This window comes from Sciurus carolinensis, chromosome 4, assembly GCF_902686445.1.
Source record: "Sciurus carolinensis chromosome 4, mSciCar1.2, whole genome shotgun sequence".
Taxonomy (NCBI): Eukaryota; Metazoa; Chordata; class Mammalia; order Rodentia; family Sciuridae; genus Sciurus; species Sciurus carolinensis.
The window spans coordinates 79,301,806-79,327,705 of NC_062216.1; the positions used below are offsets into that span (position 1 = coordinate 79,301,806).

A 25,900-nucleotide genomic window follows, 5' to 3' on the forward strand; every position below is an offset into this window, starting at 1 on the left:
AAAAATTGACAAAACAAAACATTGGTTCTTTGAGAAAGTAAACAAAATAGACAAACCCTTAGCCACACTAACAAAGAGAAGGAGAGAGAAAACTCAAATTACTAAAATCCGTGATGGAAAAGGAAATATCATGACAGATACCACTGAGATACAGAACATAATGAGAAGCTACTTTGAAAATCTGTATTCCAACAAAATACAAACTACTGAAGACATTGACAAATTTCTAGAGACATATGCTCCTCTCAAACGGAACCAGGAGGACATACACAATTTAAACAGATCAGTTTCAAGCAATAAAATAGAAGAAGCCATCAAAAGCCTACCAAGAAAAGCCCTGGACCAGGTGGATTCTCAGTGGAGTTCTATGAGACCTTCAAAAAAGAATTTATGCCAATACTCCTCAAAGTATTTCATGAAATAGAAAAGGAGGGAACCCTTCCAAATTCATTCTATGAAGCTAGTACCACTCTGATACCAAAACCAGACAAAGACACATCAAGGAAAGAAAATTTTAGACCAATATCTCTGATGAATATAGACAAAAAGTTTTCAACAAAATTCTGGCAAATCACGTCCAGAAACATATTAAGATAGTGCACCACGATCAAGTGGGGTTCATCCCAGGAATGCAAGGTTGGCTCAACATCCAGAAACCAATAAATGTAATTCATCACATCAATAGACTTAAGGTTAAGAATCATATGATTATTTCAATAGATGCAGAGAAAGTGTTCGACAAAATACAACACCCCTTCACACTCAAAACACAAGAAAATATAGGGATAGTGGGTACATACCTCAACATTGTAAAGGCTATTTATGCTAATTCCACGGCCAACATCATTCTTTTTTTTTTTTTTTAATTTTTTATTGTAAACAAATGGGGAGAGGGAGCTGCAGCCGTGCCTGCCCCACCGTGCCCCGCCCCACGGTACCCCCCGCCGATCTGAGCGCCGCCTCCTCAGTCTGCGCCGCAGCTATGGCGGAGGACAGCGAGTCTGCGGCTAGCCAGCAGAGCCTGGAGCTGGACGACCAGGACACGTGGGGGATAGATGGGGACAATGAGGAAGAGACTGAGCATGCCAAAGGAAGTCCTGCAGGGGATTTGGGAGCCAAAAAGAAAAAGAAGAAGCAGAAGAGGAAAAAGGAGAAGCCAAATTCTGGAGGCACCAGTCTGACTCTGCATCTGATTCCCAAGAGATTAAAATTCAGCCGCCTTCAAAAAATCCCACCATCCCCATGCAGAAGCTGCAGGATATCCAGAGAGCAATGGAACTACTCTCCGCATGCCAGGGCCCTGCCAGGAACATTGACGAGGCTGCAAACGCAGATACCAGTTTTGGGATACACAGCCAGTACCCAAACTAAATGAAGTCATAACATCTCCTGGTGCAATTGAACCAGACAAGGACAATGTACGTCAAGAACCATATTCTTTGCCACAGGGTTTTATGTGGGACAATTTAGACTTGAGTAATGCTGAAGTGCTCAAGGAGTTATACACCTTATTAAATGAGAATTATGTAGAAGATGATGACAACATGTTCCGCTTCGACTATTCGCCTGAGTTCCTATTGTGGGCTTTGCGTCCCCCAGGCTGGCTCTTGCAGTGGCACTGTGGGGTCAGAGTGTGTTCAAATAAAAAACTCGTAGGGTTCATAAGTGCCATCCCAGCAAACATCCGCATTTATGACAGTGTGAAGAAAATGGTAGAAATCAACTTTCTTTGTGTTCATAAAAAATTGAGATCAAAACGGGTAGCCCCAGTGTTAATTCGAGAAATTACTAGAAGAGTGAACCTGGAAGGAATCTTTCAGGCTGTGTACACTGCAGGAGTCGTTCTTCCTAAGCCAGTGGCCACATGCAGATACTGGCATCAATCCCTAAACCCCAGAAAATTGATAGAAGTGAAATTTTCTCACTTGAGTAGAAATATGACATTACAGAGAACAATGAAGCTTTACAGACTTCCGGATGTTACCAAGACTTCAGGTTTGAGACCAATGGAACCAAAAGATATTAAAGCAGTGCGAGAATTAATCAACACTTACTTGAAGCAGTTCCATCTAGCACCGGTGATGGATGAAGAGGAAGTAGCCCACTGGTTCCTCCCTCAGGAGCACATTATCGACACATTTGTAGTGGAGAGCTCCAGTGGGAAACTGACTGACTTCCTGAGCTTCTACACGCTCCCGTCCACAGTCATGCACAATCCTGCTCATAAGAGCCTCAAAGCTGCCTACTCCTTCTATAATATTCACACAGAGACACCCCTGCTGGACCTCATGAATGATGCACTCATTATAGCAAAGTTGAAAGGATTTGATGTATTCAATGCATTAGATTTGATGGAAAATAAGACCTTCTTGGAAAAACTCAAGTTTGGTATAGGAGATGGTAGTTTGCAGTATTACTTGTACAACTGGAGGTTTCTGGAGGAACAGATTCTGAAAAGGTTGGACTTGTACTACAGTAGATAGCTATTTTGATTTCTAGAACTCTGACATCCTCATTTGTTCATATTGTATTTAATGATTCCTGGAACCACCATTCCAAAGAAGAATAAAAGCACAACTTAAGTGAAAAAAAAAAAAAAAAAAAAAAAAAATGGGATACATGTTGTTTCTGTTTGTACATGGAGTAACCAGCATACCATTTGCATAGTCATACATTTACATAGGGTAATGATGTTTGATGCATTCTGTTATTTTTTCCTTCACCCCCACCCCTCCCACCCCTCTTATCCCTCTATACAGTCCCTCCTTCCTCTATTCTTCCCCCCTCCCACCCCCCATTATGTGTCATCATCCGCTTATCAGTGAGATCATTCGCCTTTTGGATTTTTGAGATTGGCTTATCTCACTTAGCATGATATTCTCCAATTTCATCCATTTGCCTGCAAATGCCAGGATTTTATTATTCTTTATAGCTGAGTAATATTCCATTGTATATATATACCACGGTTTCTTTACCCATTCATCAATCGAAGGACATCTAGGTTGGTTCCACAGTCTTGCCATTGTGAATTGAGCAGCTATGAACATTGATGTGGCTGTATCTCTGAAGTATGCTGATTTTAAGTCCTTTGGGTATAGGCCAAGGAGTGGGATAGCTGGGTCAAATGGTGGGTCCATTCCAAGTTTTCTAAGGAATCTCCACACTGCTTTCCAGAGTGACTGCACTAATTTGCAACCCCACCAGCAATGTATGAGTGTACTTTTTTCCCCACATCCTCTCCAACACCTATTGTTGCTTGTATTCTTGATAATCGCCATTCTAATTGGGGTGAGATGGAATCTTAGTGTAGTTTTGATTTGCATTTCTCTTATTACTAAAGATGGTGAACATTTTTTCATATGTTTGTTGATTGCTTGTAGATCTTCTTCTGTGAAGCATCTGTTCATATCCTTAGCCCATTTGTTGATTGGGTTATTTGTATTCTTCGTGTAGAGGTTCTTGAGTTCTTCATATATTCTGGAAGTTAGTGCTCTATCTGAAGTATGAGTGGCAAGGATATTCTCCCACTCTGAAGGCTCTCTCTTCCCATTGCTGATAGTTTCCTTTGCTGAGAGAAATCCATTTAGTTTGAATCTATCCCAGTTATTGATTCTTGCTTTTATTTCTTGTGCTATGGGAGTCCTGTTAAGGAAGTCTGATCCTAAGCCAACAAGGTGAAGATTTGGACCTACTTTTTCTTCTATAAGATGCAAGGTCTCTGGTCTGATTCTGAGGTCCTTGATCCATTGTGAGTTGATTTTTGTGCAGGGTGAGAGATAGATGTTTAGTTTCATTCTGTTGCATATGGATTTCCAGTTTTCCCAGCACCATTTGTTGAAGAGGCTATCTTTTCTCCGTTGCATATTTTTGGCCCCTTTGTCTAGTATGAGAAAATTGTATTTATTTGGGTTTGTGTCCGTGTCCTCTATTCTGTACCATTGATCTACCTGTCTATTTTGGTGCCAATACCATGCCGTTTTTGTTTTTGCTTTGTAGTATAGTTGAAGTTCTGGTATTCTGATACCCCCTGCTTCATTCTTTCTGCTAAGGATTGTTTTAGCTATTCTGGGTTTCTTATTCTTCCAGAGGAATTTCATGATTGCTTGCTCTATTTCTGTAAGGTACATCATTGGGATTTTAATTGGAATTGCATTGAATCTGTATAGCACTTTAGGTAGTATGGCCATTTGACAATATTAATTCTTCCTATCCAAGAACATGGGAGATCTTTCCATCTTCTAAGGTCTTCCTCAATTTCTTTCTTCAATGTTTTGTAGTTTTCATTGTAGAGATCTTTTACCTCTTTGGTTAGATTGATGCTCAAGTATTTTTTTTTTTTTTTTTTTTTGAGGCTATTGCAAATAGAGTTGTTTTCCTCATTTCCCTTTCAGATATTTTGTCGCTTGCGTATAAAAATGCTTTAGATTTATGCGTGTTGATTTTATAGCCTGCTATTTTGCTGAATTCATTGATGAGGTCTAGGAGTTTTCTGGAGGAGGTTTTTGGATCCTCTAAATATAGAATCATGTCATCAGCATATAATGACAGCTTAAGTTCCTCTTTTCCTATTCGTATCCCTTTAATTTCTTTAGTCTGTCTAATTGCTCTGGCTAGAATTTTGAGGACAGTGTTGAATAGAAGTGGTGAAAGAGGACATCCCTGCCTTGTTCCCGTTTTTAAAGGAAATGTTTTCAGTTTTTCTCCATTAAGAATGATATTGGGGGGCTGGGGAGATAGCTCAGTTGGTAGAGTGCTTGCTTTGTAAGCACAAGGCCCTGGGTTCGATCCCCAGCACCAAAAAAAAAAAAAAAAAAAAAGAATGATGTTGGCCATGGGCTTAGCATAAATAGCCTTTACAATGTTCAGGTATGTTCCTACTATCCCTATTTTTTCTAGTGTTTTGAGCATGAAGAGGTGTTGTATTTTGTCAAATGCTTTTTCTGCGTCAATTGATATAACCATATGATTCTTTTCCTTAAGTCTATTGACATGATGGATTATGTTTATTGATTTATGAATGTTGAACCGTCCTTGCATTCCAGGAATGAACCCCACTTGAAAGTGGTGCACAATTTTCTTAATATGTTTTTGTATACGGTTTGCCAATATTTTGTGAAGGATCTTTGCATCTATATTCATCAAGGATATTGGTCTAAAACCTTCTTTCCTTGATGTGTCTTTGCCTGGTTTGGGTATGAGGGTGATATTAGCTTCATAGAATGAGTTTGGTAGGGTACCCTCCTTTTCTATTTCCTGGAATACTTAGAGAAGTATTGGAATGAGTTCTTCTTTGAAGGTCTTGTAGAACTCGGCTGAGAATCCGTCTGGTCCTGGGCTTTTCTTGGATGGTAGGTTTTTAATGGCTTCTTCTATTTCATTGCTTGATATTGATCTGCTAAATTGTGTATGTCCTCCTGGTTCAGTTTGAGAGGAGCATATGTCTCTAGAAATTTGTCAATGTCTTCGGTAGTTTGTATTTTGTTGGAATACAGATTTTCAAAGTAGCTTCTCATTATGTTCTGTATCTCAGTGGTGTCTGTCGTGATATTTCCTTTTCCATCACGGATTTTAGTAATTTGAGTTTTCTCTCTCCTTCTCTTTGTTAGTGTGGCTAAGGGTTTGTCTATTTTGTTTACTTTCTCAAAGAACCAATGTTTTGTTTTGTCAATTTTTTGAATTGTTTCTTTTGTTTCAATTTCATTGATTTCAGCTCTGATTTTAATTATTTCCTGTCTTCTACCACTTTTGCTGTTATTCTGTTCTTCTTTTTCTAGGGCTTTGAGATGTAATGTTAGGTCATTTATTTGTTGACTTTGCATTCTTTTCTGGAATGAGCTCCATGCAATGAATTTTCCTCTTAGTCCTGCTTTCATAGTGTCCCAGAGATTTTGATATGTTGTATCATCATTCTCATTGACCTCTAAGAATTTTTTTATCTCCTCCCTGATATTTTCTGTTATCCATGCTTTATTCAATAGCATATTATTTAGTCTCCAGGTGTTGAAGTAATTTCTGTTTTTTATTTTGTCATTGATTTCTACTCTCAGTCCATTATGATCTGATAGAACACAAGGCAGTATCTCTATTTTTTTGCATTTCCTAAGGGCTGCTTTGTGGCATAACATATGGTCTATTTTTGAGAAGATTCCATGTGCTGCTGAGAAGAAAGTGAATCCACTCGTTGATGGATGGAATATTCTATATATGCCTATTAAGTCTAGTTTATTGATTGTGTCATTGAGTTCTATGGTTTCTTTGTTCCATTTTTGTTTGGAAGATCTATCCAGTGGTGAGAGCGGTGTGTTAAAGTCACCCAGAATTATTGTGTTGTGGTCTATGTGATTCCTGAAATTGAGAAGGATTTGTTTGATGTATAGGGATGCACCATTGTTTGGGGCATAAATATTTACTATTGTTATGTCTTCCTGATTTATGGTTCCCTTAAGCAGTATGAAATGTCCTTCTTTATCCCTTCTGACTAACTTTGGCTTGAAGTCCACTTTATCTGATATAAGGATGGAAACCCCCACTTTTTTACTGAGTCCATGTGCGTGGTAGGTTTTTTCCCATCCTTTCACCTTTAGTCTGTGGATCTCTTTTTCTATGAGATGAGTCTCTTGCAGGCAGTATATTGTTGGGTCTTTCTTTTTAATCCATTCTGCCAGTCTATGTCTATTGATTGAGGAGTTTAGGCCATTAACATTCAGGGTTATTATTGAGATATGATTTATATTCCCAGTCATTTGGCTTATTTTTGGTTTTTAAGTTGGCTTGGTTTTTCCTTTGAGTGGTTTTTCTCTAAGGTAGTTCCTCCCTTTGCTGACCTCCATTGTTGTTTTTCATTTCCTTCTCATGGAATATTTTGTTGAGAACATTCTGTAGTGCAGGCTTTCTATTTGTAAATTCTTTTAACTTTTGTTTATCATGGAAGGATTTTATTTCATCTTCAAATCTGAAGGTTAGTTTTGCTGGGATTCTTGTTGGCAACGATGTTCTTTCAGAGCTTGAAATATGTTGTTCCAGGCCCTTCTAGCTTTTAGAGTCTGGGTTGAGAATTCGGCTGCTATCTGTATTGGTCTCCCCCTATATGTAATCTGATGCTTTTCTCTCGCTGCCTTCAAAATCCTATCTTTATTTTGAATGTTAGGCATTTTCATTATGTGCCTTGGTCTGGACCGGTTGTGATTTTGTGCATTTGTTGTTCTGTAAGCATCTTGTATTTGATTTTTCATTTCATTCTTCAGGCTTGGGAAATTTTCTGATATTATTTCATTGAATAGGTTGTTCATTCCTTTGGTTTGTATCTCTGTGCCTTCCTCAATCCCAATAATTCTTAAATTTGGTCTTTTCATGACGTCCCATAGTTCTTAGAGATTCTTTTCATGATTTCTTACCATCTTCTCTGTTTGGGCAACTTTATTTTCAAGATTAAATATTTTGTCTTCATTGTCTGAGGCTCTGTCTTCCAATTGGTCTAGTCTTTTGGTGATGCTTTCCATTGAGTTTTTTATTTGGTTTATTGTTTCCCTTATTTCAAGGATTTCTGTTTGGTTTTTTTTTTTTTTTTTTTTTTTTTTTAGAATCTCTATCTCTTTGTTGAAATGATCTTTTGCTTCCTGCAGATGCTCTTTCAGCTTATTGGTATTATCATTCATTGCCTGCATTTGCTCTCTTATCTCATCCTTTGGTTTGAGAATCATCTTAATCATGTATAATCTGAAGTCCTTTTCTGACATTTCTTCTAACATACTGTCATTGGATTCTACTAATATAGAATCTAGATTTGTTTGGATCTTTTTCTTCCCTTGTTTTTTCATGTTGTTCATGTCTCTTCCCCTCTAGCAGTGCAGATCTGGGGAATTGCAGATTTCCCCCTATAGGCTTATAGTGGCCCTATAGGTTTCCAAAACCTATGGGGTTTCTTTAAGGGGAGATCAATATTAGCAGTGCCCAATTCAGACACTATGCAATCCTAGACCAAATAGCCCCTTATGAGGACAATAACAAAATTGTCATAATAAACAGAATGAGTTCAAATATTATCTTCAGTAAAACAAACAGATTTGCAATAATGTCTGCAGTTTCAAATGAAGGACAAAGAGGATGCAGAGGGATGTAGAATTTGGCTGTTAATGGGATAAGAAAAGAATATACAGAAGTTCTAGATAATAGAAGGGGTGAGAGTGTGATCAAAAGAAATTGGATGTTAGCATGCAAAAAAGGGAGAAAGAGACTCTGAGGGAACAGGTAAACAAAAGGAAAAGAGAGCAAGAAAAGTAAAGAAATAAAAACAAATTTTTTCTATAAGGAGAAAAAAAAATCTACAGTATAAAAGTCATATAGTAATGAAACCTCCCAGTGTCCAGTAGCCTGATGCATGAGAGGTACCTGACAATGAGCTTCAAGCCTCCAGCAGGCGTCTCAGGATGGGATTTGTCCCACCTAAAGATCGGAGCTTCCAGGATTATCCAAGATGGCCGCTCTGGCTTCGAAATGTGTTGGCAAATGGGGAGCTGCAGCTCAGGGTATGCTCGTGGTCAGCTGGAGGTCCTGGAGGTGGGATGCGGTTGGTCAGGCAGGGGTCCTGGAGGTCGGGTGTGTTTGGTGTGGTTGTGGGATCCTGGAGGCCGGGTGCAATTAGTCGATCTGGGGTCCCAGTGATAGGGCGCAGTCAGTTGGTCTGGTGGTCCTGGCGGCAGGGAGTAGTCAGTCAATGTGAGGGCCCCAGAGGCAGGGAGTGATTGGTCGGGATGAGGGATCCTGGAGACGGGGCTCAGTCAGTCCAGCCAGGGGTCCTAAGGGGACTGGCTGTTGTCTCAAAATGTCGGCAGCCACGTGTAATCAAACCTGCAAGTACTGTAACAGTGAACTTCCAGGCAACAGCAGGCAGCTTGTGCTCCACTGGCGGTCGGTGATCAGTTTGCTGACTGTTGTCAGAATATCGGGAGGTGAACCTTGTGCGTTGGGTGATGGATACAAGTAAGGCAGGCGATGGACAGGCGATAGGCAGGCAAATGGTCCCAACATCATTCTTAATGGAGAAAAACTGAAAGCAGTTCCTTTAAAAACTGGAACAAGACAGGGATGCCCTCTTTCACCACTTCTATTCAACATCATCCTTAAAATACTAGCCAGAGCAATTAGAAAGACCAAAGAAATTAAAGGAATAGAATAGGAAAAGAGGAACTCAAGCTGGCACTATTTGACGATGACATGATTCTATACTTAGAGGATCCAAAAAAAAAAAAAAACTCCAGCAGAAAACTTCTAGACCTCATAAATGAATTCAGCAAAGTAGCAGGATATAAAATCAGCACACATAAATCTAAAGCATTTTTATACATAAACAATGAAACATCTGAAAGGGAAATGAAGAAAACAACTCCATTCACAATAGCCTCAAAAAATGAAATAAAATAAAATACTTGGGAATCAATCTAACCAAAGAGGTAAAAGATCTCTACAATGAAAACTACAAAACATTGAAGAAAGAAATTGAGGAAGACCTTAGAAGATGGAAAGATCTCCCATGTTCTTAGATAGGCAGAATTAATATTGTCAAAATGGCCATACTTCCAAAGATGCTATACATATTTAACACATTCCAATTAAAATCCCTATGACACTTCTCATAGAAACAGAAAAAGCAATCATGAAATTCATCTGGAAGAACAAAAGACCCAGAATAGCCAAAGCAATCCTGGGCAGGAAGAGTGATGCAGGAGGTATCACAATACCAGACCTTAAACTCTACTATAGAGCAATAGTAACAAAAACAGCATGGTATTGGCACCAAAATAGACAAGTAGACCAATGGTACAGGATAGAAGACATGGAGACATACCCACATAAGTACAGTTATCTGATATTAGTCAAAGGTGCCAAAAAGTTACAATGGAGAAAAGATAACCTGTTCAACAAATGGTGCTGGCAAAACTGGAAAACCATATGCAGTAAAATGAAATTAAACCCCTATCTCTCACCCTGTACAAAACTCAACTCAAAATGGATCAAGGATCTAGGAATTAGACCTGAGACCCTTCACCAAATAGAAGAAAAAGTAGGCCCAAATCTCCATCACGTTGGCTTAGGACCAGACTTCCTTAACAAGACCCCTATAGCGCAAGAAATAAAAGCAAGAATCAATAAATGAGATAAATTCAAACTAAAAAGTTTTTTCTCAGCCCAGGAAACAATCAATAATATGAAAAGAGAGCCTACAGAGTGGGAGAAAATCTTTTCTACACACACTTCAGACAGAGTCCTAATCTCCAAAGTTTATAAAGTTCTTAAAAAACTTTATACCCAAAATACAAAGAACCCAATCAACTGACCAGATACTTCACAGAAGAAGATATACAGGTGATCAACAAATATATGAAACATCCCTAGTAATTAGAGAAATGGAAATTAAAATCACCCTAAGATTTCATCTAACTCCAATTAGAATGGCTATTATCAAGAACACAAGCAATAATAAGTGTTGGCATGGATGTGGGGAAAAAGGCACACTCATACATTGTGGTGGAGTTGCAAATTGGTGCAGCCACTCTGGAAAACAGCATGGAGATTCCTCAGAAAATTTGGAGTGGACACACCATTTGACCAAGCTGTCCCACTCCTCGGTTTATATCCAAAGGACTTAAAATCAGCATACTACAGTGAGGTAGCCACATCAATGTTCATAGCAGCTCAATTCACAATAGCTAGATTGTGGAACCAATGGAGATGCCCTTCAATTGATGAATGGATAAAGAAACTGTGGTATATATACACAATGAAATATTACTCAGCCATAAAGAAGAATAAAATTATGGCATTTGCTGGTAAATGGATGAAGTTTGAAAATATCATGCTAAGTGAAATAGGCCAAGTCCAAAACACCAAAGGCCAAATGTTTTCTCTGATAACTGCATGTCAATATATAACAATGGGGGGTAGCAGGGGGAAGAGAAGAACGAAGGAACTTTGGATGGTATAGAGGAAAATGGGGTGGGAGGGGGTGGGGGACAGAAAGATAGTAGAATGAAACAGACAGTATTACCCTATTTATATGTATGATTACATGAATGGTGTGAGTCTACTTTGTATACAACCATAGAAATGAAAAGTTGTACCCCATTTGTGTACAATGAACCAAAATGCAGTCTGTAAAAATAAAAAGACTTCAATAAAATATAAGAAGATAAGGCTTGACTCTTGAATTATAAATGCTTAGCAGTGGGAAATATTTAAAAAATATTGGGCTTCCTAGCCCAGTGCCCAGCTACACACCACACCCCACTGTCCTAGGAGATACACACACTCAGCAGGTGCTGACCATCCATCTGGAACAAATCATTCAGATGCTTCATGCTAGTGGCAGGGGAAGGAATCTGTACCTCCACTTAAACTGCAGATTGTCCACCTGGAAGACTAACAGACAAATAAACACAAATGACAGAGAAGTAACTAGAGAATGTGGTACAGAAGAACTTGATTTGACATACATTACAGAAGAGTCATGAACTTTAAAATCCCTTCTCACCTAAAGTTCACAAATAGCAGCTTAGGACCACAGATGTGATGTCATTTTGTTTGGTTCATAATTTGAATTAGGTGTCAATATTTAAAATAAGGAGAACTCACAATTTAAAAGCAATTTTTTAAACTATGTTTTCTTATAAATAAAATCCCACTTCCACAGTCTATATTTGTACTGAAAATCAAGGTCTTGTGAACTTTTGCCCTTTTGCTCTGTGGGCAGTTTCTGCCTTTTCTGGGCTCACTTTAGAAGAGTTCACATTTTTCAGAAGTCCCGATTCCTGATCACTATTGTAAACTGAAGGATCTGTCAACACAGAGTAGCCAGAACTTGCCCACAAAGTCGGGAGAACTGAGAGGTACAGCTGCCCTCTGGACATTGCTCCTGTTTCCCCGTTTCCCACACTCCCTGCCTGGCCTGTTCCAACGCATTTATATAACATGCCTGGACTCTGTTGGCAGCTTTTGAGTTTGCAATCCTTTCTAAACCAACCTGTTCATTTTTACAGATAAGAACATGACGCCCAGAGAAGCTGAGGAACTTGCCCATACACACAGGTTTTTTCTGATATAATGAATATACTGGTGTTTTCAATATATTCCTTTTCCCATCCCATACCTTTTCCCTTAAATGGTGAGACTAGTTTAGCAAAGGAAACGAGATTTGGAACCTAAGCACACAATCTGAGGAAATTATGTTGAAAGCAGGAAAAGACAAAGGTGATAGTAGCAAGAGGATAATTTAGACTTTCTCAAGAGACCTGGTGGGAAGTCATTAATGGGAGGAAGTGGAAGGAAGAGAGAGGTCAATGTGTAATAAGAACAAATAAGAGAAGCATGTGTGAAGAGCTAAGGTCAGCTGAGGAGAAAGAGTAGAACAGGCTTCAAACAGATCTGCTTCTGTGGAGAATAAAAAAGCAGCAACTGGAAGAAAAGAGACTGGCACCAGGTACAATGGTGCATATCTGTAACCCCAGTGGCTCAGGAGGCTGAGGCAGGAAGATCACAAGTTCAAGGCCAGCCTCAGCAATTCAGCAAAACTCTATCTCAAAGCAAAGAATAAAAAAGGCTAGGAATGTAGCTCAGTGGTTAAACACCTTTGGGTTCAATCCCTGGTACCCAAAAAAAAAAAAAAAAAAAAGTGGTGGTAGGGTGCTGGGGATGTGGCTCAGTGGTAGAGTGGCCTACCATGTATAGTCCCTGGATTCGATCCCTGATACTTCAAAAAATTTTTAAAAATTAATTTTAAAAAGAGAAAGAGTAGATCCTGTTCCACCTGATTCAATAATGAAATGTCCTAGAAGTGTAGCAGTGGTCCCTTCTAGTCTTTGAATACAACCCTTGCTACTCTGCCCCTCCAACGTATTTTTTAAATGAACATGTTTCTTTCTCTTCCTCGCTCCCTGCTCCTCTCTAATCTCTCTCCCTCTCTAATCTCAGGGGGAACCTTTCTTCCCCATCCTAGGCAGTTACCTATTCCTGAGTTCACACCCACCATAAGAATGAAGTAATCCAGACTTTGGGAATGGTACCAGAAGATTTCAGAAGTAACTTTCTCCCAAATTAACAAGTGAATTACAACTCCAACAGAGACCATGTGGGTATCCTTTGAGTCACCTCTTTAAAAGCCCCCTGTTCCTTCCCATGCGACCGGAGTCCCTGTGTTTCTCCTTTGCTAGCAAAGCAATATAACTTCTTTTTCCTTTTTCTCAAAACCGTGTCCTCATTATTGAATTGGCATGGGGGACAAGGACCCAGCTTTCAGGTAACCAGAAGTTTCAGAGAAAAGGTTGTGACAGTGCTGGGGGCAATGGCACATACCTGTAATCCCAGCTGCTTGGGAGTCCAAGGCAGAAGGATGGCATGTTCAAGGCCAGTCTGGGTAATTTAGGGAGATCTTGTCTCAAAATACAATAAAAATTGAGTTGGAGATATAACTCCAGAATATCTGAGAATAGATAGAATGCCCCTCAGTTCAATCCCCAGTACTGAAGGGGGTTGGGTGTGTGGGGGGAACTGGCAAAAATAAACTTCAAAATAAAAACTGATCAGAAAAAAAGTTTAAAAATTGAAAGAGATTTCTTCTTCAGATTCATTTATTTTTATTTATTTAATTTATTTACTTATTTTGAGGGGGGAAGGATGTGAGAGAGAGACTTGTCAGTGTTGCCTGAGAAGTTATTAACAGAAGGAAATAGAAATAATTATCTGACAGAATAAAGTTCCAGAATAAGGAGAAGGAATTATTTTTACTGAAACTGAAGCATACTAGAATGTGCCACTGCAAAATAGGTCTCTGGCATATGGATTATGTAGAACTCAAGCCAACTGAAAACCAGCAGAGACAGTAAAAGCTCTTTAGTGTGGCTCCTTAACTATCTAAAATCAAGTACAATTTTCCCTTTTGTAAAGGATACCTGCATTGATAAAGGAAATTTCCATTTGTAAAGGAAAAGAGCCACTCCTGGAGAGGGCTCCTTTCACCTATCTGAGTGACAAGATGACCTTGTTTGCCAAACATTTCCTCTCCTCCCTCTCCATCCCACACCTTGCCTCCCTCAGAGGCCCCAAAACACTTTCCCTTTGTGTCACTTAGGTGGTATATAGGCCCCAATCATCTGATGCCTTCTTGCTTCTCTTTTCTTTTGGAAACTCTTAAGTACATAATTAAACAGTTTTTCTCTTGTTAGTCTTGTCTTTTGTCCGTTTAATCTGCAGGGTCCCAATTGGAAAACCTAGGAAAAGGAAAAAAAGTCTTTCTCACCTAGACTTTTGCCAACTACTGAGGGTTGGCTGGGACACTATGCTTGCTCCAGAGGTCTTGGTTGGTGTCCACGACTTCTGTCTAAAACAGCAAAAGGTGAAAACATGTACCAAAGTGAGCCTCCTGGATTTGTCTTTCATGTCTGATTGAATGAGAGTGGTAAACATCTCTTTGTTTTTTACAATATTATTAAGTTAAATTTACAAAAATAAGAGAAAAACATTGATAAGATTTAGTTCTTTGGATAGTGACTTTCATAAATCATTCTCAGACTTCCAGAATGCCCTTGTTTTCTTTTGGTCTTTTCTGTCATTTGTTATAATGAGCAGAACAATCTGGGAGTAAAACCCAGGTCTAGATCCTATAAACCTGTTGCTGGAGAGAGCCTTACAGACAGGTGAGGTTATATATGGCACCAGCATCTATTTAGACCATCTTTTTGTAAGTCACCATCGACAAAACAAAACAAAAACAAAAGGCAAAACAAGAAAACTGGATGAAATTCTCCTTTTGTCTCATTTCATGTCACAAGAGTTTGGCTTTGTGGCCACTGTGGCCTCTTCTAACCAATCTAGTTTCTCCCAGCTGAGAAGACCTGCTGTCACACATCAGGCAGCTAGCCAGCAGTCCCCGGAGCCCAAGACACAAATTGCCCAGGCAGGGTTTTCCTTGTGTAGCGTGGTGGCCATCAGGGGAGTTTGCCTGGAAAAGCAGTCCCCATCCACAAGGGCTTTTGTTATTGCTTCCTTGGTGCTGAGATTTGTGCTGGAATTAGTCCCATCCAGAATCACCTACCTGGTATCATAGATCAGTAGACCTGCAGCTGGAGACAGCTCACTTTTATGAGAGATTACAGTTTTCTTACCTGATGTGACCATAAAGTCTTTGCTTTCTTCAGCTTTGGTTGGGGGTAACTCAACCCAAGTTGGGGGTGGAGGGAGGGAAGGGTACCTTTTTCGCACTCTCTTTGGGGATGCCTCTTGCATCCATGACAACCCTACAGTGGCTTATTGGTTTAGAATCACATTGATTGGAATACAAATACCTTTGGAAATTTGGACTTTTGTATGCAAAAGTATTTGTTTTAAAGGGCTCTTACCCTAAAACAAGCATTCCATTGGTATCTATTAGATCAGACTGGAAAAAAGGTGGCTGGGGGCAGGGAGGACTATTTGAAAGCAAATCTGATAAGTGAAAAATCTTAAAATTCTGTTCTACAAATGTTGGCAAAAAGCTTTATCTATCATAGAGCAGGTGACCTTAACTTGTTCCCTCTGCCAGAAACACAATATAAACTAGTGACTTTGTATTATCATGCCTGATTCATGGCTAAAACTTTTAAAGAAAGCTCTGTGATCTCTATTTGCATCTGTCTGTATATTTATGCATGTCTGTGTTTATGTTTTATATGTTGATAGTTTTCTATTTCCTGATGGTATTGCCAACATTTATGAAAGAGTTCTGGTAGCCAACTTCAAAAGATCTAAGTGCTTATATAAATTAAGTATTCCTAAAACTCTCAGAAGAATAGAAATTAACCCTCCCCTCCTTTTTTTTCTTAGCATATTCACATGCTTTGGTGAATAAGGCTAATAAAATATTGTAGTCTAAATAAAAATAGGTATGTCTTCAGAGTTTTCAGTGTTACTGTAATGCATACAATGTTATCCTGTCTAGATTTACTAGTAAAGTAAACTTATGGTATCTCTACTAGATGTTTACAATTCCAACGCCATAGTTCAGCCTCGGAACAAAATGCATAATAATCATGAATTGCGTGATGTATGTAATGCATAACAGGAAAAACAAAAAAGGTGGGGATGCAAATTTTCGGCTCTTCACTTACGTGACATTTGAAAATAATTTTGTGCTACATGTTGCCTTTATCATGCTATTAATTACTTAAGAAAACTGAGTCTTCTCAAATAAAAAGAAGCAAGGTTTTATTCTTTAGAATCCTTTAATCTTTAGAATCCTATTGTCTCATAGGTTAAGTAGGTAATTAAGTATTATTTCACAGTGGCCCTTGGTCCTATTTAATCAAGTGTTCAAATCTTATGAAATTGTTGAGAATCTTCCCCAAATAAAATTCTGAAGCCTTTGGTTCTTTGAATTACTTTGAGATTCCCCAAAAGGTACCTGGAGAATGTCAAAGGATTTGATTTCTCACCTTGAAAAAAGAGAAATGTTAAACTAATTAGGTTTATTTGACATCCTAAATTACAGAAGAAGCATTGTCAACTAAAAAGTCATGCTTAAACTTCTTTATGTCATATTTGTAAAATCATGTATTATTGCTATATGAATTATATAAGTTCCTAAAAATTTACCAAACTTTGCTATCCAAATTATTCCCCAATATAATATTGCCATTCATAAATAAATTTATTTTCTTAAAATGTTTTATGTCACAGAAATAATCAAATTTCCTTGTTAATTTGACCATAATAAACTTGCATCAGATCTTTAACCATGGCTGTGTTTTAGTCCTGTTGTTCGCTGACAGTTATTATTTTACTCTGATTGTGTTCTGAAAGCTTTTACAATCAACTATAAGCGAACATGTTTTATCTTCAAGGAGATTCTCAAAAAGGACTCTAACAGGTATACCAAAGTACATGTTTCTGATAACTTTTAAAATCACACCACAGGACTGGGTAAATATTTCTAAAACCCTAATGGAAAAACCAATGGATTCCTAAAAGTGCCCACCCAAAGTTGAAGCAATAATTAAATCCATGGGACTGAATAAATTGATGAGACTGATCATAATTTTTATGACCTTTCTGTTTGAAACAATGCTGGTTCTTTAATGTTTTGTTTTCTGTATTTAAGGGACACTTTTTCTCTTTTAAGCTCTCTATAATTACAACAATTTGGTAAAGTATACCTGTGTGAACAGAGATGACAATTATTTTTTCTCCTTACCTGATCTCTCCAGAATTCAGAAATCTTTTAAGTATTCTCATTTTCAAGGTAATATATTTATTTGCATAAATTCAATAAGACTCTGTTACCCTTGTTACAGTACATGGTTGGAAATACTGTTTATATTAGCTAGGCTTTGCCTGGGGTGTGTCTTCGGGGATGGTATATATAAAATCAGATCAGACCAGACAGTTTTAAGAAACTGAGGTTGACTGAGGTTGATTTTCTGGTGCCAATACTTACAAAGTCCTTTGGAATACTGGCCTACTTCTTGGATTATAGGTTCCCAACCTTACAGGTGAATAAGGAAGGTTACTTTCTGATAGGCCTGGGATTATTTTTTTTAACCAAGAAGAGATCTTTATTTTAGGAACTTCAAGGAGAGAGGAATTAATTCAAATCTGTAAGTTGATGGTGAATTCTTGAATTCTTGGATTGGTTTCCCAGCCCTCACAGACTTTTAAAAGTCTAATCTGAAACTATTAAAAGTTCCAACAGGGCTCAGTAGTAGAGCACTTGCCTAGCATGTGTGAGGTACACAGTTCAATTCTCAGTACCACATACAAATAAAATAAATGTCCAATGATAGATAAATAAATAAATAAATAAATAAAATTTTCAACAAAGCAGACTTATAAAGAACTTACGCTGACAATCACTATTCTTGCCGTATTTATATGTCAATAATCAGGCCAAGTTTAACAAGATTATATTTATTTTGTAAACAAAAATAGTCTTAATTTGTTTATCTTTTATAGAAATCAAGGTATTTATAAGGAGAAAAATATTATTTCAATAAGAAACTATAGCACACCTGTGTGGATTGTCAAATTCTAGCCCTGCTCAATCTTTTAGCTTTTCTTTTTTTAAAACCTCTATGTAAACCAATTCCTGCCTTTTTTTTTTTTTCTTGCATTTTGTTAATAATTAATATTTCCAGTTTTTTCTCAACCTCCTGATTTGGCACCAATGAGAACTAAAACCCTATTGCCTGGATCTTATTGGCACTATCTTTTAAAAAGCCTGGCAAGATGATATTGGACCCATCTGTGCTCTGCTCTGAGAAGTCACCATGATGGTGACACTCAATGTGCCATCACCAGACACAGACTACAAACCAGGAAGTGTGTTGGAGTGCCACTGCTTGTCCTCGTCTCACCATCCAAAGATGCTTTCTTTCCAACACCTAGAAATCTTGGCTGATTTCCCTCCAGACTCAAAAACCGCATACATAATTTGTTCTAGTCATGAGACTTTGACTTTCTTCTGTTTTCATGGCAATGTCCCTTACAAAGTGCCTGACCCCTCGCACCATACAGAAGCCCAGCATGAGTGAGTACCCTGCACCCACCTGCAGTGCCATCTCCTGAAATAAGGCACAACTATTTAGAATGACCTGTTCCCAGGTCTGAGAGACAGAGTCATTAAGATGAATAATGCATTTAAATTTGACCTTTTCTACTTACTCATCCTTGTTCCAATCTTTGTTTTCCTCCCACTTTGCAGATCTCTTATCTTATAACACCTAACCTGGTTTCTCTGCACAGATACAACTTTGACTCTTGACATGTGAAACTTCCTGGAAAAAGAGAGGTTGGGGGAGGCAGGATGAGAGGTTCTAGAATGTGCTTCCTTGGCCTCTAGATCATTTTGAGCTAAAAGCAATTGAGAACCAGCAGACATAGGAAAAGCTCTTTATCATCCCCTACTTGCCTAGAAGTAAAGTATAAGTTTCCCCTTTTGTAAGGGAAATTACATTTATAAAGAGAATTTCTATTTATAAATGTGTCTCTGTGCCAGGAAGAGAACTACTCTGAGAGACAGCTCTTGTCACCTTGAAAGCTTTAAAATGCACCACAAGATAACACTCACGTACCATCATTTCATCTGCTCTCCCTTTCCCATAACTTATCTGCTCCACCCCTTCCTTTGCTTAGCCTGAGATGGTTTATGCTATGGTTTGTCCCAAAACTTTCATATGCTGGCAGCTTGGTCTCCAGGGTAGTGGTGTTGAAAAGGTGGCCCCTAGGGGAAGGTGATTAGGTCATGAGAGCTCCACATTGAAGCACAGATTAAAACAGTCTCACAGGAGTGGGTAATGGGACTACAGCAGTTCACGAGGGAGCATGTTGTTATAAAGAAGGCCACTCTTGACCCCTCCTGCACATGGTCAATTTCCTCTGTTTTTCTGCCATATTGTGATGTACCCAGGAGGCATTTCCAGGATGCCAGTCAGCATCATGCTGTTTGGACCCTCCAGTCACCAGAGTCATGAACCAAATAAACCTCTTTACTTTATATTCAGCCTTGGATATTTTGTTATAGCAATCCAAAAGGGACTAAGATGGTATATAAGCCTCAATTATCTGACTACACCCTTAAGTTTCTTTTCTTCGTGAAATCTTATATGTACGTAATTAAACTGATTTTTCCCCTCTTGTAATCCTGTCTCTTGTCAGTTTAATTTCTAGGACCACAAAAAAATTAAACCTGGGAGGGTAGAGGGGAGAAAGTTATTTTTCCTCTCTACAAAACCAAAATGAAAACTGGGAACCTTTATGAAAACTTTGCCATTTAAGGCCTCAGCAGAAGTTTTCCTAGTAAGAAAAATGAACACAGACTGAGACCCAGGGCTTTTAAGGAGACTATCTCAGGTGGGACATTGCTATAAGACTACAGGATTTATACCCCACAGTAAAGATTAACAGAGGGAAGTAGTAGAATGATATTTGATATCCTGGACTGTGCCAAAAGAACACAGAGGGAATCATGTAGACAGTTGGTAAACTTTTAAAGAAACAATAGGACGTGTGTAATTAGCACATGAAAGTCAGAAGACCAGGGTGCTTGTTTTGGCCCTGGGCTGGGTCTCTCTGGGACAAACACTTCAGTTCTCTAGAGTTTAGTTTCCTTAACTGTGAGGTGAGGAGCTTTGACTGATTCTCAAAGTGTTTCCCTAGACCAGAACCATCTGCATCACCAGGGAGTATATAAGGTAAATTCTTAAATCCTTCCAGACTTCCTGAGTCAGAATCTGGGGGTTAGGCCCTTCAATGTATGTTGTAATAATTTCTTGGTGAAACCAGTGAAGTTTGAGAACCACTGAGGAAGCCACTGGACAGATGATCTCTATGTTCCTTACAGCAATAAATATTCTAATTCTAGGCTAAAAAGAAAAGATAGCTGAGTTGCTCTAGTATTGGGCATAAAAAAAAGTTCTACAAAGATAAACAACAAGAAAAACCATAATAATTCCTTTTGAATGGGGCATGTGTTTAACTAGCTCTTTAACTTTATAAGATGTGAGAACCCCATGCCCACATGGAAGGAGCATTCCAACAATGAAATGAAGTGAGCAGAAATGAAATGAAAGACAGGTGGCAAGACAAAATGGTACTATGGTTTAGATCTTAAGTAACCCCAGAGGCCCATTGTATTAAAGGCTTGGTCACCAGCTTGTGGCATTACTGGAAGGTACTGGAACCTTTAGGAAGCAGAGCCCGGTGGAAGGAAGTTAGGTTATTGGGGTCACACCCTTAAGGTGATATTGGGACACTGACTCCTTCCTCTCTCTCTCTTTGTTTCTCAGCTGCCACAAAGTGAGCAGTTTCCAGCATCATATGCTCCCGACCATGATGTACTTCTCACCACAGGCCCAATAGCAATGGGACTGAGTGATCATGGAAGGAAAACTCCAAAACTGTGAACCAAAATAAATCTTTCCTCCTTTTAAGTTGATTTTCTCAAGTGTTTGGTCACAGTTACAGAAAGCTGACTAACACAGATGGTTCCTTCCATAAGAAGGAACATAGGTCTTGGACTGGTTCAGTATATAGACAGTGAAGGGAAGAAAGATTCCTTCTTACAGTGTTAAAGTTCTCAAGTTTTTTAAAAATACACTTACAGCTCAATTTAAAAAATACTTTATAATTGGCTAGTTTATATTGATGTTGCTTATGTTTTTTTAAAAATTACATTTTTAAGGTTCATTGGAAGTCTCAACGGTGTCATAGGGCTCAAAGGTGAGCTTTGATAACCAAAAGCAAAGCAAAATTAAAAAGCACACAAACCAAGAAGCAAAATAAACAAGAAAAACTAACTTCAAAATCAACTACTCTGCACCCAGTAGTAGTTAAAGATAAATAAGATTTCAAAACTGACAGATTTGTTTGCATTCTATATCATCCCTTCTGGAGGTACCTGCTCTGCCTCTTCCTTGTCAATCATGATGTTTGTCAATTCATTGACCATTAATACATGTGTATGAGTAAACCACCATGTGCTGTTTTCATCCTGTTTTTCATAATGAATTCTATTCAAAAGGCCCTGCCATCCATAAAAGGAGCTCTAGTAGGATCTTCTTTGAAAGGAGCAGAAAGGCCAAGGTCAGTCAAGAGAGCTCTGAGAGTAGTGACTTCATGATCTTAGGGTAATAGGGGTGGTGGCGAAGGTAGAACAGTAGGAGTCATGGATGAAAGCAACACAGGACGCTGACAAAATGAATCCGATGGCACTGGCCCCTTGGCTAAAGAACTTTCTTTGTCAGGAAGGACAATCTGTCGGTTGGCTGGGCAAGATGGTCTCTATCAATTTTCACTAAATTTGGACATGTGGACATCTGGAAATGTGGAGTTTCTTCCAGGAATAAGGTCAGCTCTATCCCTTCCTTCCTGCTTCTCTGCTCCCTCTTTTCATGCGTGAGGACAGATCCACTCCTCTCTCCCTTCTCCTAATTATAATCCACCTTCTGTTCCAGGAATCAGAACTACTGTGTCAGGTAGGAGGATATGCCCTACACAGAAGGGCTGCCCAAGTGGCATCCTGAACAGGCTGAAGTCTACCCATGCTTCCCTGCAAACCCTGAGTTAGAGGCAATGCTTTCTTCTAAACCACGAAGACACCTACAAGCTTGCTGCAAGCACCCTAGAAACCCTGCATTATATTTATGGGCACATCGGACCCTACAGTGGTTCTCTTACAAAAATTCCTCTTGACATACTTTCTAGATTAGCACATGCTTCTCATTCCCTTTGCGAAATGCACTCACAAGTGCATGCGTACACTCCCTACACATCCAGACCAGGGTAGGATGCTCTCTAGCATGCCCAGAGTACCTCCACCTGGTCTAGTGAGGTTCTAAGTGTCTCAGGCAGTCCCATTCATTACCAGACTGGTTTCTACCTGTTGGATTTGTTATTCTAATTATCCAAATAACTATTAAATAAATCACTGAAATAATGTAAAAAGAAAGAAGTTTGCAGTTTCTTAGAAAATGAGTTTAACTTTATTTTTTCTTTTTGGAATATTAAGGATTCCTTTTCTTTTTTTCCTCATAAGGATAGTAAGGAAGTTAAAACAGAAAATAAGAAAAATAGGGAGAGAGCAGATTTGTAAATTTCTCTCAGTCTGAAGCATTACAACAGACACTGCACACAGGCAGGATTTGTAAGGGAGTCTCCTGTATCATCAAGGGTCTAGATTACATAATCATTGATTTAATCTTTTCCATCTCCTAATTTTAATGGTTCTGCTTTCCCAAAGGCTGCTGTAATTTATCCCATGGTTTCTCAAAATAAGTGAAATTTAAAACAGAAAACTACTGCTGAATGTTCTTTATTGTCTTTACCATTTGTTAATACCACACCTATTTGTGGAGATAACAGCGTCTTCTGCTCCAGTTCCAATAGTCTTTATGTATTCACTATTTTGTCAATGAGATCAAGAAGAATTTTTGTGACTTGTGAAATGAGTAACATAAAATAAAAAATTAACACATTGATTTTGCTTTAGCATAAAATTTAACTGAAATGAATTTTGCAGAATTTAAGAGGCAGAAGCTATATCTAAAATAAATTTGCCAGAAACGTTTTGCATTATAAGATACTTCAAGTATAATTTTATTTTTCTTCTTAGATCAGACTAAAGCAACCCTTCCCCCAACAAGTTTTAAAAATAAAATTATAGTAGCTCTTACCTTGTTATAAATATGTTCACGCTTTCAGAGATTCACCAGGAAAGAGAAAAAAATCTTGAAGAAGATAATGAATCCCAGCATCTTCTCTGTTTGGTCAATTTTGTTTTGAGTTTAACATTTTGAAAAGATTGGGAAGAGGTAAGAACTAGAGATAGCCGTTGATTTAGTCATGGTAGGGACAGCTATAAGAGGTTAGGAAAGAAAAATGGAAAGCCTCGGATTCTGCATTCAAATTACTGTGCATTTGTTTTGAAGTCCATGATTTGCTTTGAAGAAATTCAAGTTAGAAATCACAGATGATAAATTATGGTCTAGTTTATGAAAGAAAGATGTTTTACTCTCATCTGCAGACCCATGCTGAAAACAAAAAATAAAATATGTGTATTTTAAAAGCTTTGGCCCTACATCAAAAAACATTCATTTAGATGTTTTAAAGTAAAACACTGTGTTTAATCAGTATTTCTTATTAATCAACTGTCAACCAATACCCAGGGCAGATTATGCTATACAAGGAAACTCTTATCATTTTATCAAGTGCATACTCAGATTTATGTGTAGTAACTTCTCACTCTTTGTGATGCTTTTCCATGCAACTTTAAGCACTCCACACTCTTCACCTTTGGTAACAGTATTTCTTTTTTATTTTTTTCTAGTTGTCTATGGACCTTTATTTAATTAATTTATTTACATGTGGTGCAAAGAATTGAACCCAATGCCTCACACATGCTAGGCAAGTGCTCTACCACTGAGCCTCAGCCCTAGCCCTGGTAACAATATTTCTGACAACAAAGCAATAATGTATAACAGGAGAAAAGAGTCCTTCTCCATAGTAGCCATAGGATCATATCTAAGCCAATTCAAAATATTTTTAAAGAGCCTTTTAAAATCTAATTTGACTTTATGAAATGCATTTTACTACAGATTAGCTCAAGATACACTTTCTATCTGGCAACTACCAAATCAATATTTGGCAACTCTGCTGGGATTTTTTGTAAAAATTGACTTTTAAGTTCAAACTAAGAAGCAAGTAATATATTTACTTCTAAAAAAAAAGAACTGGGGATAAAAAATTCAGATCTTGCTGTAGGAAGAATGTTCCAGTATGAGATTAATTAATTATTCATTAATGGAGGAAAGAAGACTGAAAAAAATTTTTTTTTGTTTCATTATTGCCCAACCATTTGGAATCAAAGAATTGTGTGATCTTGAAGTGGAGAAGAACTTCCAAGTCAGCAAACTATGCCTTTTCTCCAGGGCAGGGATTTTTTTCTTCAAATCGAACAGTGCTCACCCTGTTTCTTACCACCCAAATTCAGATGTCCCCACTCTAGGAAGGCATGTGCTGCTGCTGCTGCTGCTGCTTCTTTCTACTGCTTCTCTTCCTTCTTCTTTTCTTTTTTCTTCTTAAAATTTACTTGATTTTTTTGTACATAATATTTTATGTGGTTGGTCCCAGCGTTCACCCTGACTTGAGGAAGATGTTTTGGATTTCTGTGCTCAAAGTTGTTCAATTGCTGCTGCTGTTGTTTTCTTTCAGGATCAAGATGGGTGCTTTCATATAAAATCTAATTTCTAATTCCTTCTCTAGCGATTCTTTCCCCGATTCTTTGCTTTGCATAATTATACCTACAGGGAAACCAGCATCCTAAACTCACAGAGATAAATGCTCCAACTCCAACATCACATGATCTTCTAATTCTACCTTCCCCTTCCCAGGCTCACCACAGGGCACTGAGTGTGGCCTTTGATGATTCCTCCTCTGGCCTGTGACAGTTTCTTAGTTTGGCTTTCATGACCTTTATACTTTTGATGAGTACTGGCAATTATTTTGCAGACCTTGGTTTGGGTCTGTCTGATGATCCTTCATGATTAGATTAGATTCAGGTTATGCACTTGGGGCAAGAAAATCCCAGAAGAGAGGCTGTGTTCTTAGTGCATGTTGGGTACAGGTGCTGCATGTTTCATTCCAGTGAGTGACCACTTAGCTAAGTTTATCTTTACTATAACGTCACTATTACTCCCTTTGACACCACCAAGGGTTTTTTGTTGTTGTTGTTGTCATTGTTTGTTTGTTTATTTTGGTACCAGAGACTGAACCCAGGGGTGCTTAACCCACTGAGTTACATCTCCAGCCTTTTTTTTTTATTTGAGACAGCATCTCATTAAGTTGCTTAGGGTCTCCTATGTTGCTGAGGCTGGCTTTGATCTCTCTATCCTCCCACCACAACCTCCCAAATTACTGGGATTACAGGTGTGCACCCCCACGCTCAGCATCACCAAGTATCTTGAGGGGAGGTTTCTTGACTCAGTGAATATCCCACTTCATACCACACCTTCCTCACTAATTCTTAGGGTCAAGTAATGGTTTTTGTCTGTAACTGTTATTACTGTGGTTTTTGTCAAACAACGGTTCTTCTTTTCTCAACATTTCTTCTACATTAGTCAGAATTAATAACGAAGAGTTGTTCCTTCCCTTGTTGACTTATTTATTCAGTTGTACCTATCAGTATGGCTCATGGATATTAATTTGTGCTGCGAACTACCATCCATTGTAATCATTATTTATTTTCTTGCTCAGCTTGTGCCAGTGCTTCATTACTGAAAATCCCAATTTTGAAAATTCTTTTTTATAGTGAGTTCTACTCTGTCATATTGTTACCTCCTTTTTTGAATATTAATTTTAATATTTGTGGATTTGAACGGTTCCATCC

The 25,900-nt window shown here is 38.3% G+C and overlaps 1 protein-coding gene across 1 annotated transcript; it reads left to right on the plus strand.

Moving 5' to 3' along the window:
* The first annotated feature begins 982 nt into the window (after positions 1–982).
* On the plus strand, positions 983–2,479 carry LOC124983600 (glycylpeptide N-tetradecanoyltransferase 2-like). The gene is given in 4 exon segments (XM_047551005.1): positions 983–1,172; positions 1,175–1,321; positions 1,324–2,432; positions 2,435–2,479. Coding segments are annotated over 4 exon segments (1,491 nt in total).
* Positions 2,480–25,900: the final 23,421 nt, after the last annotated feature.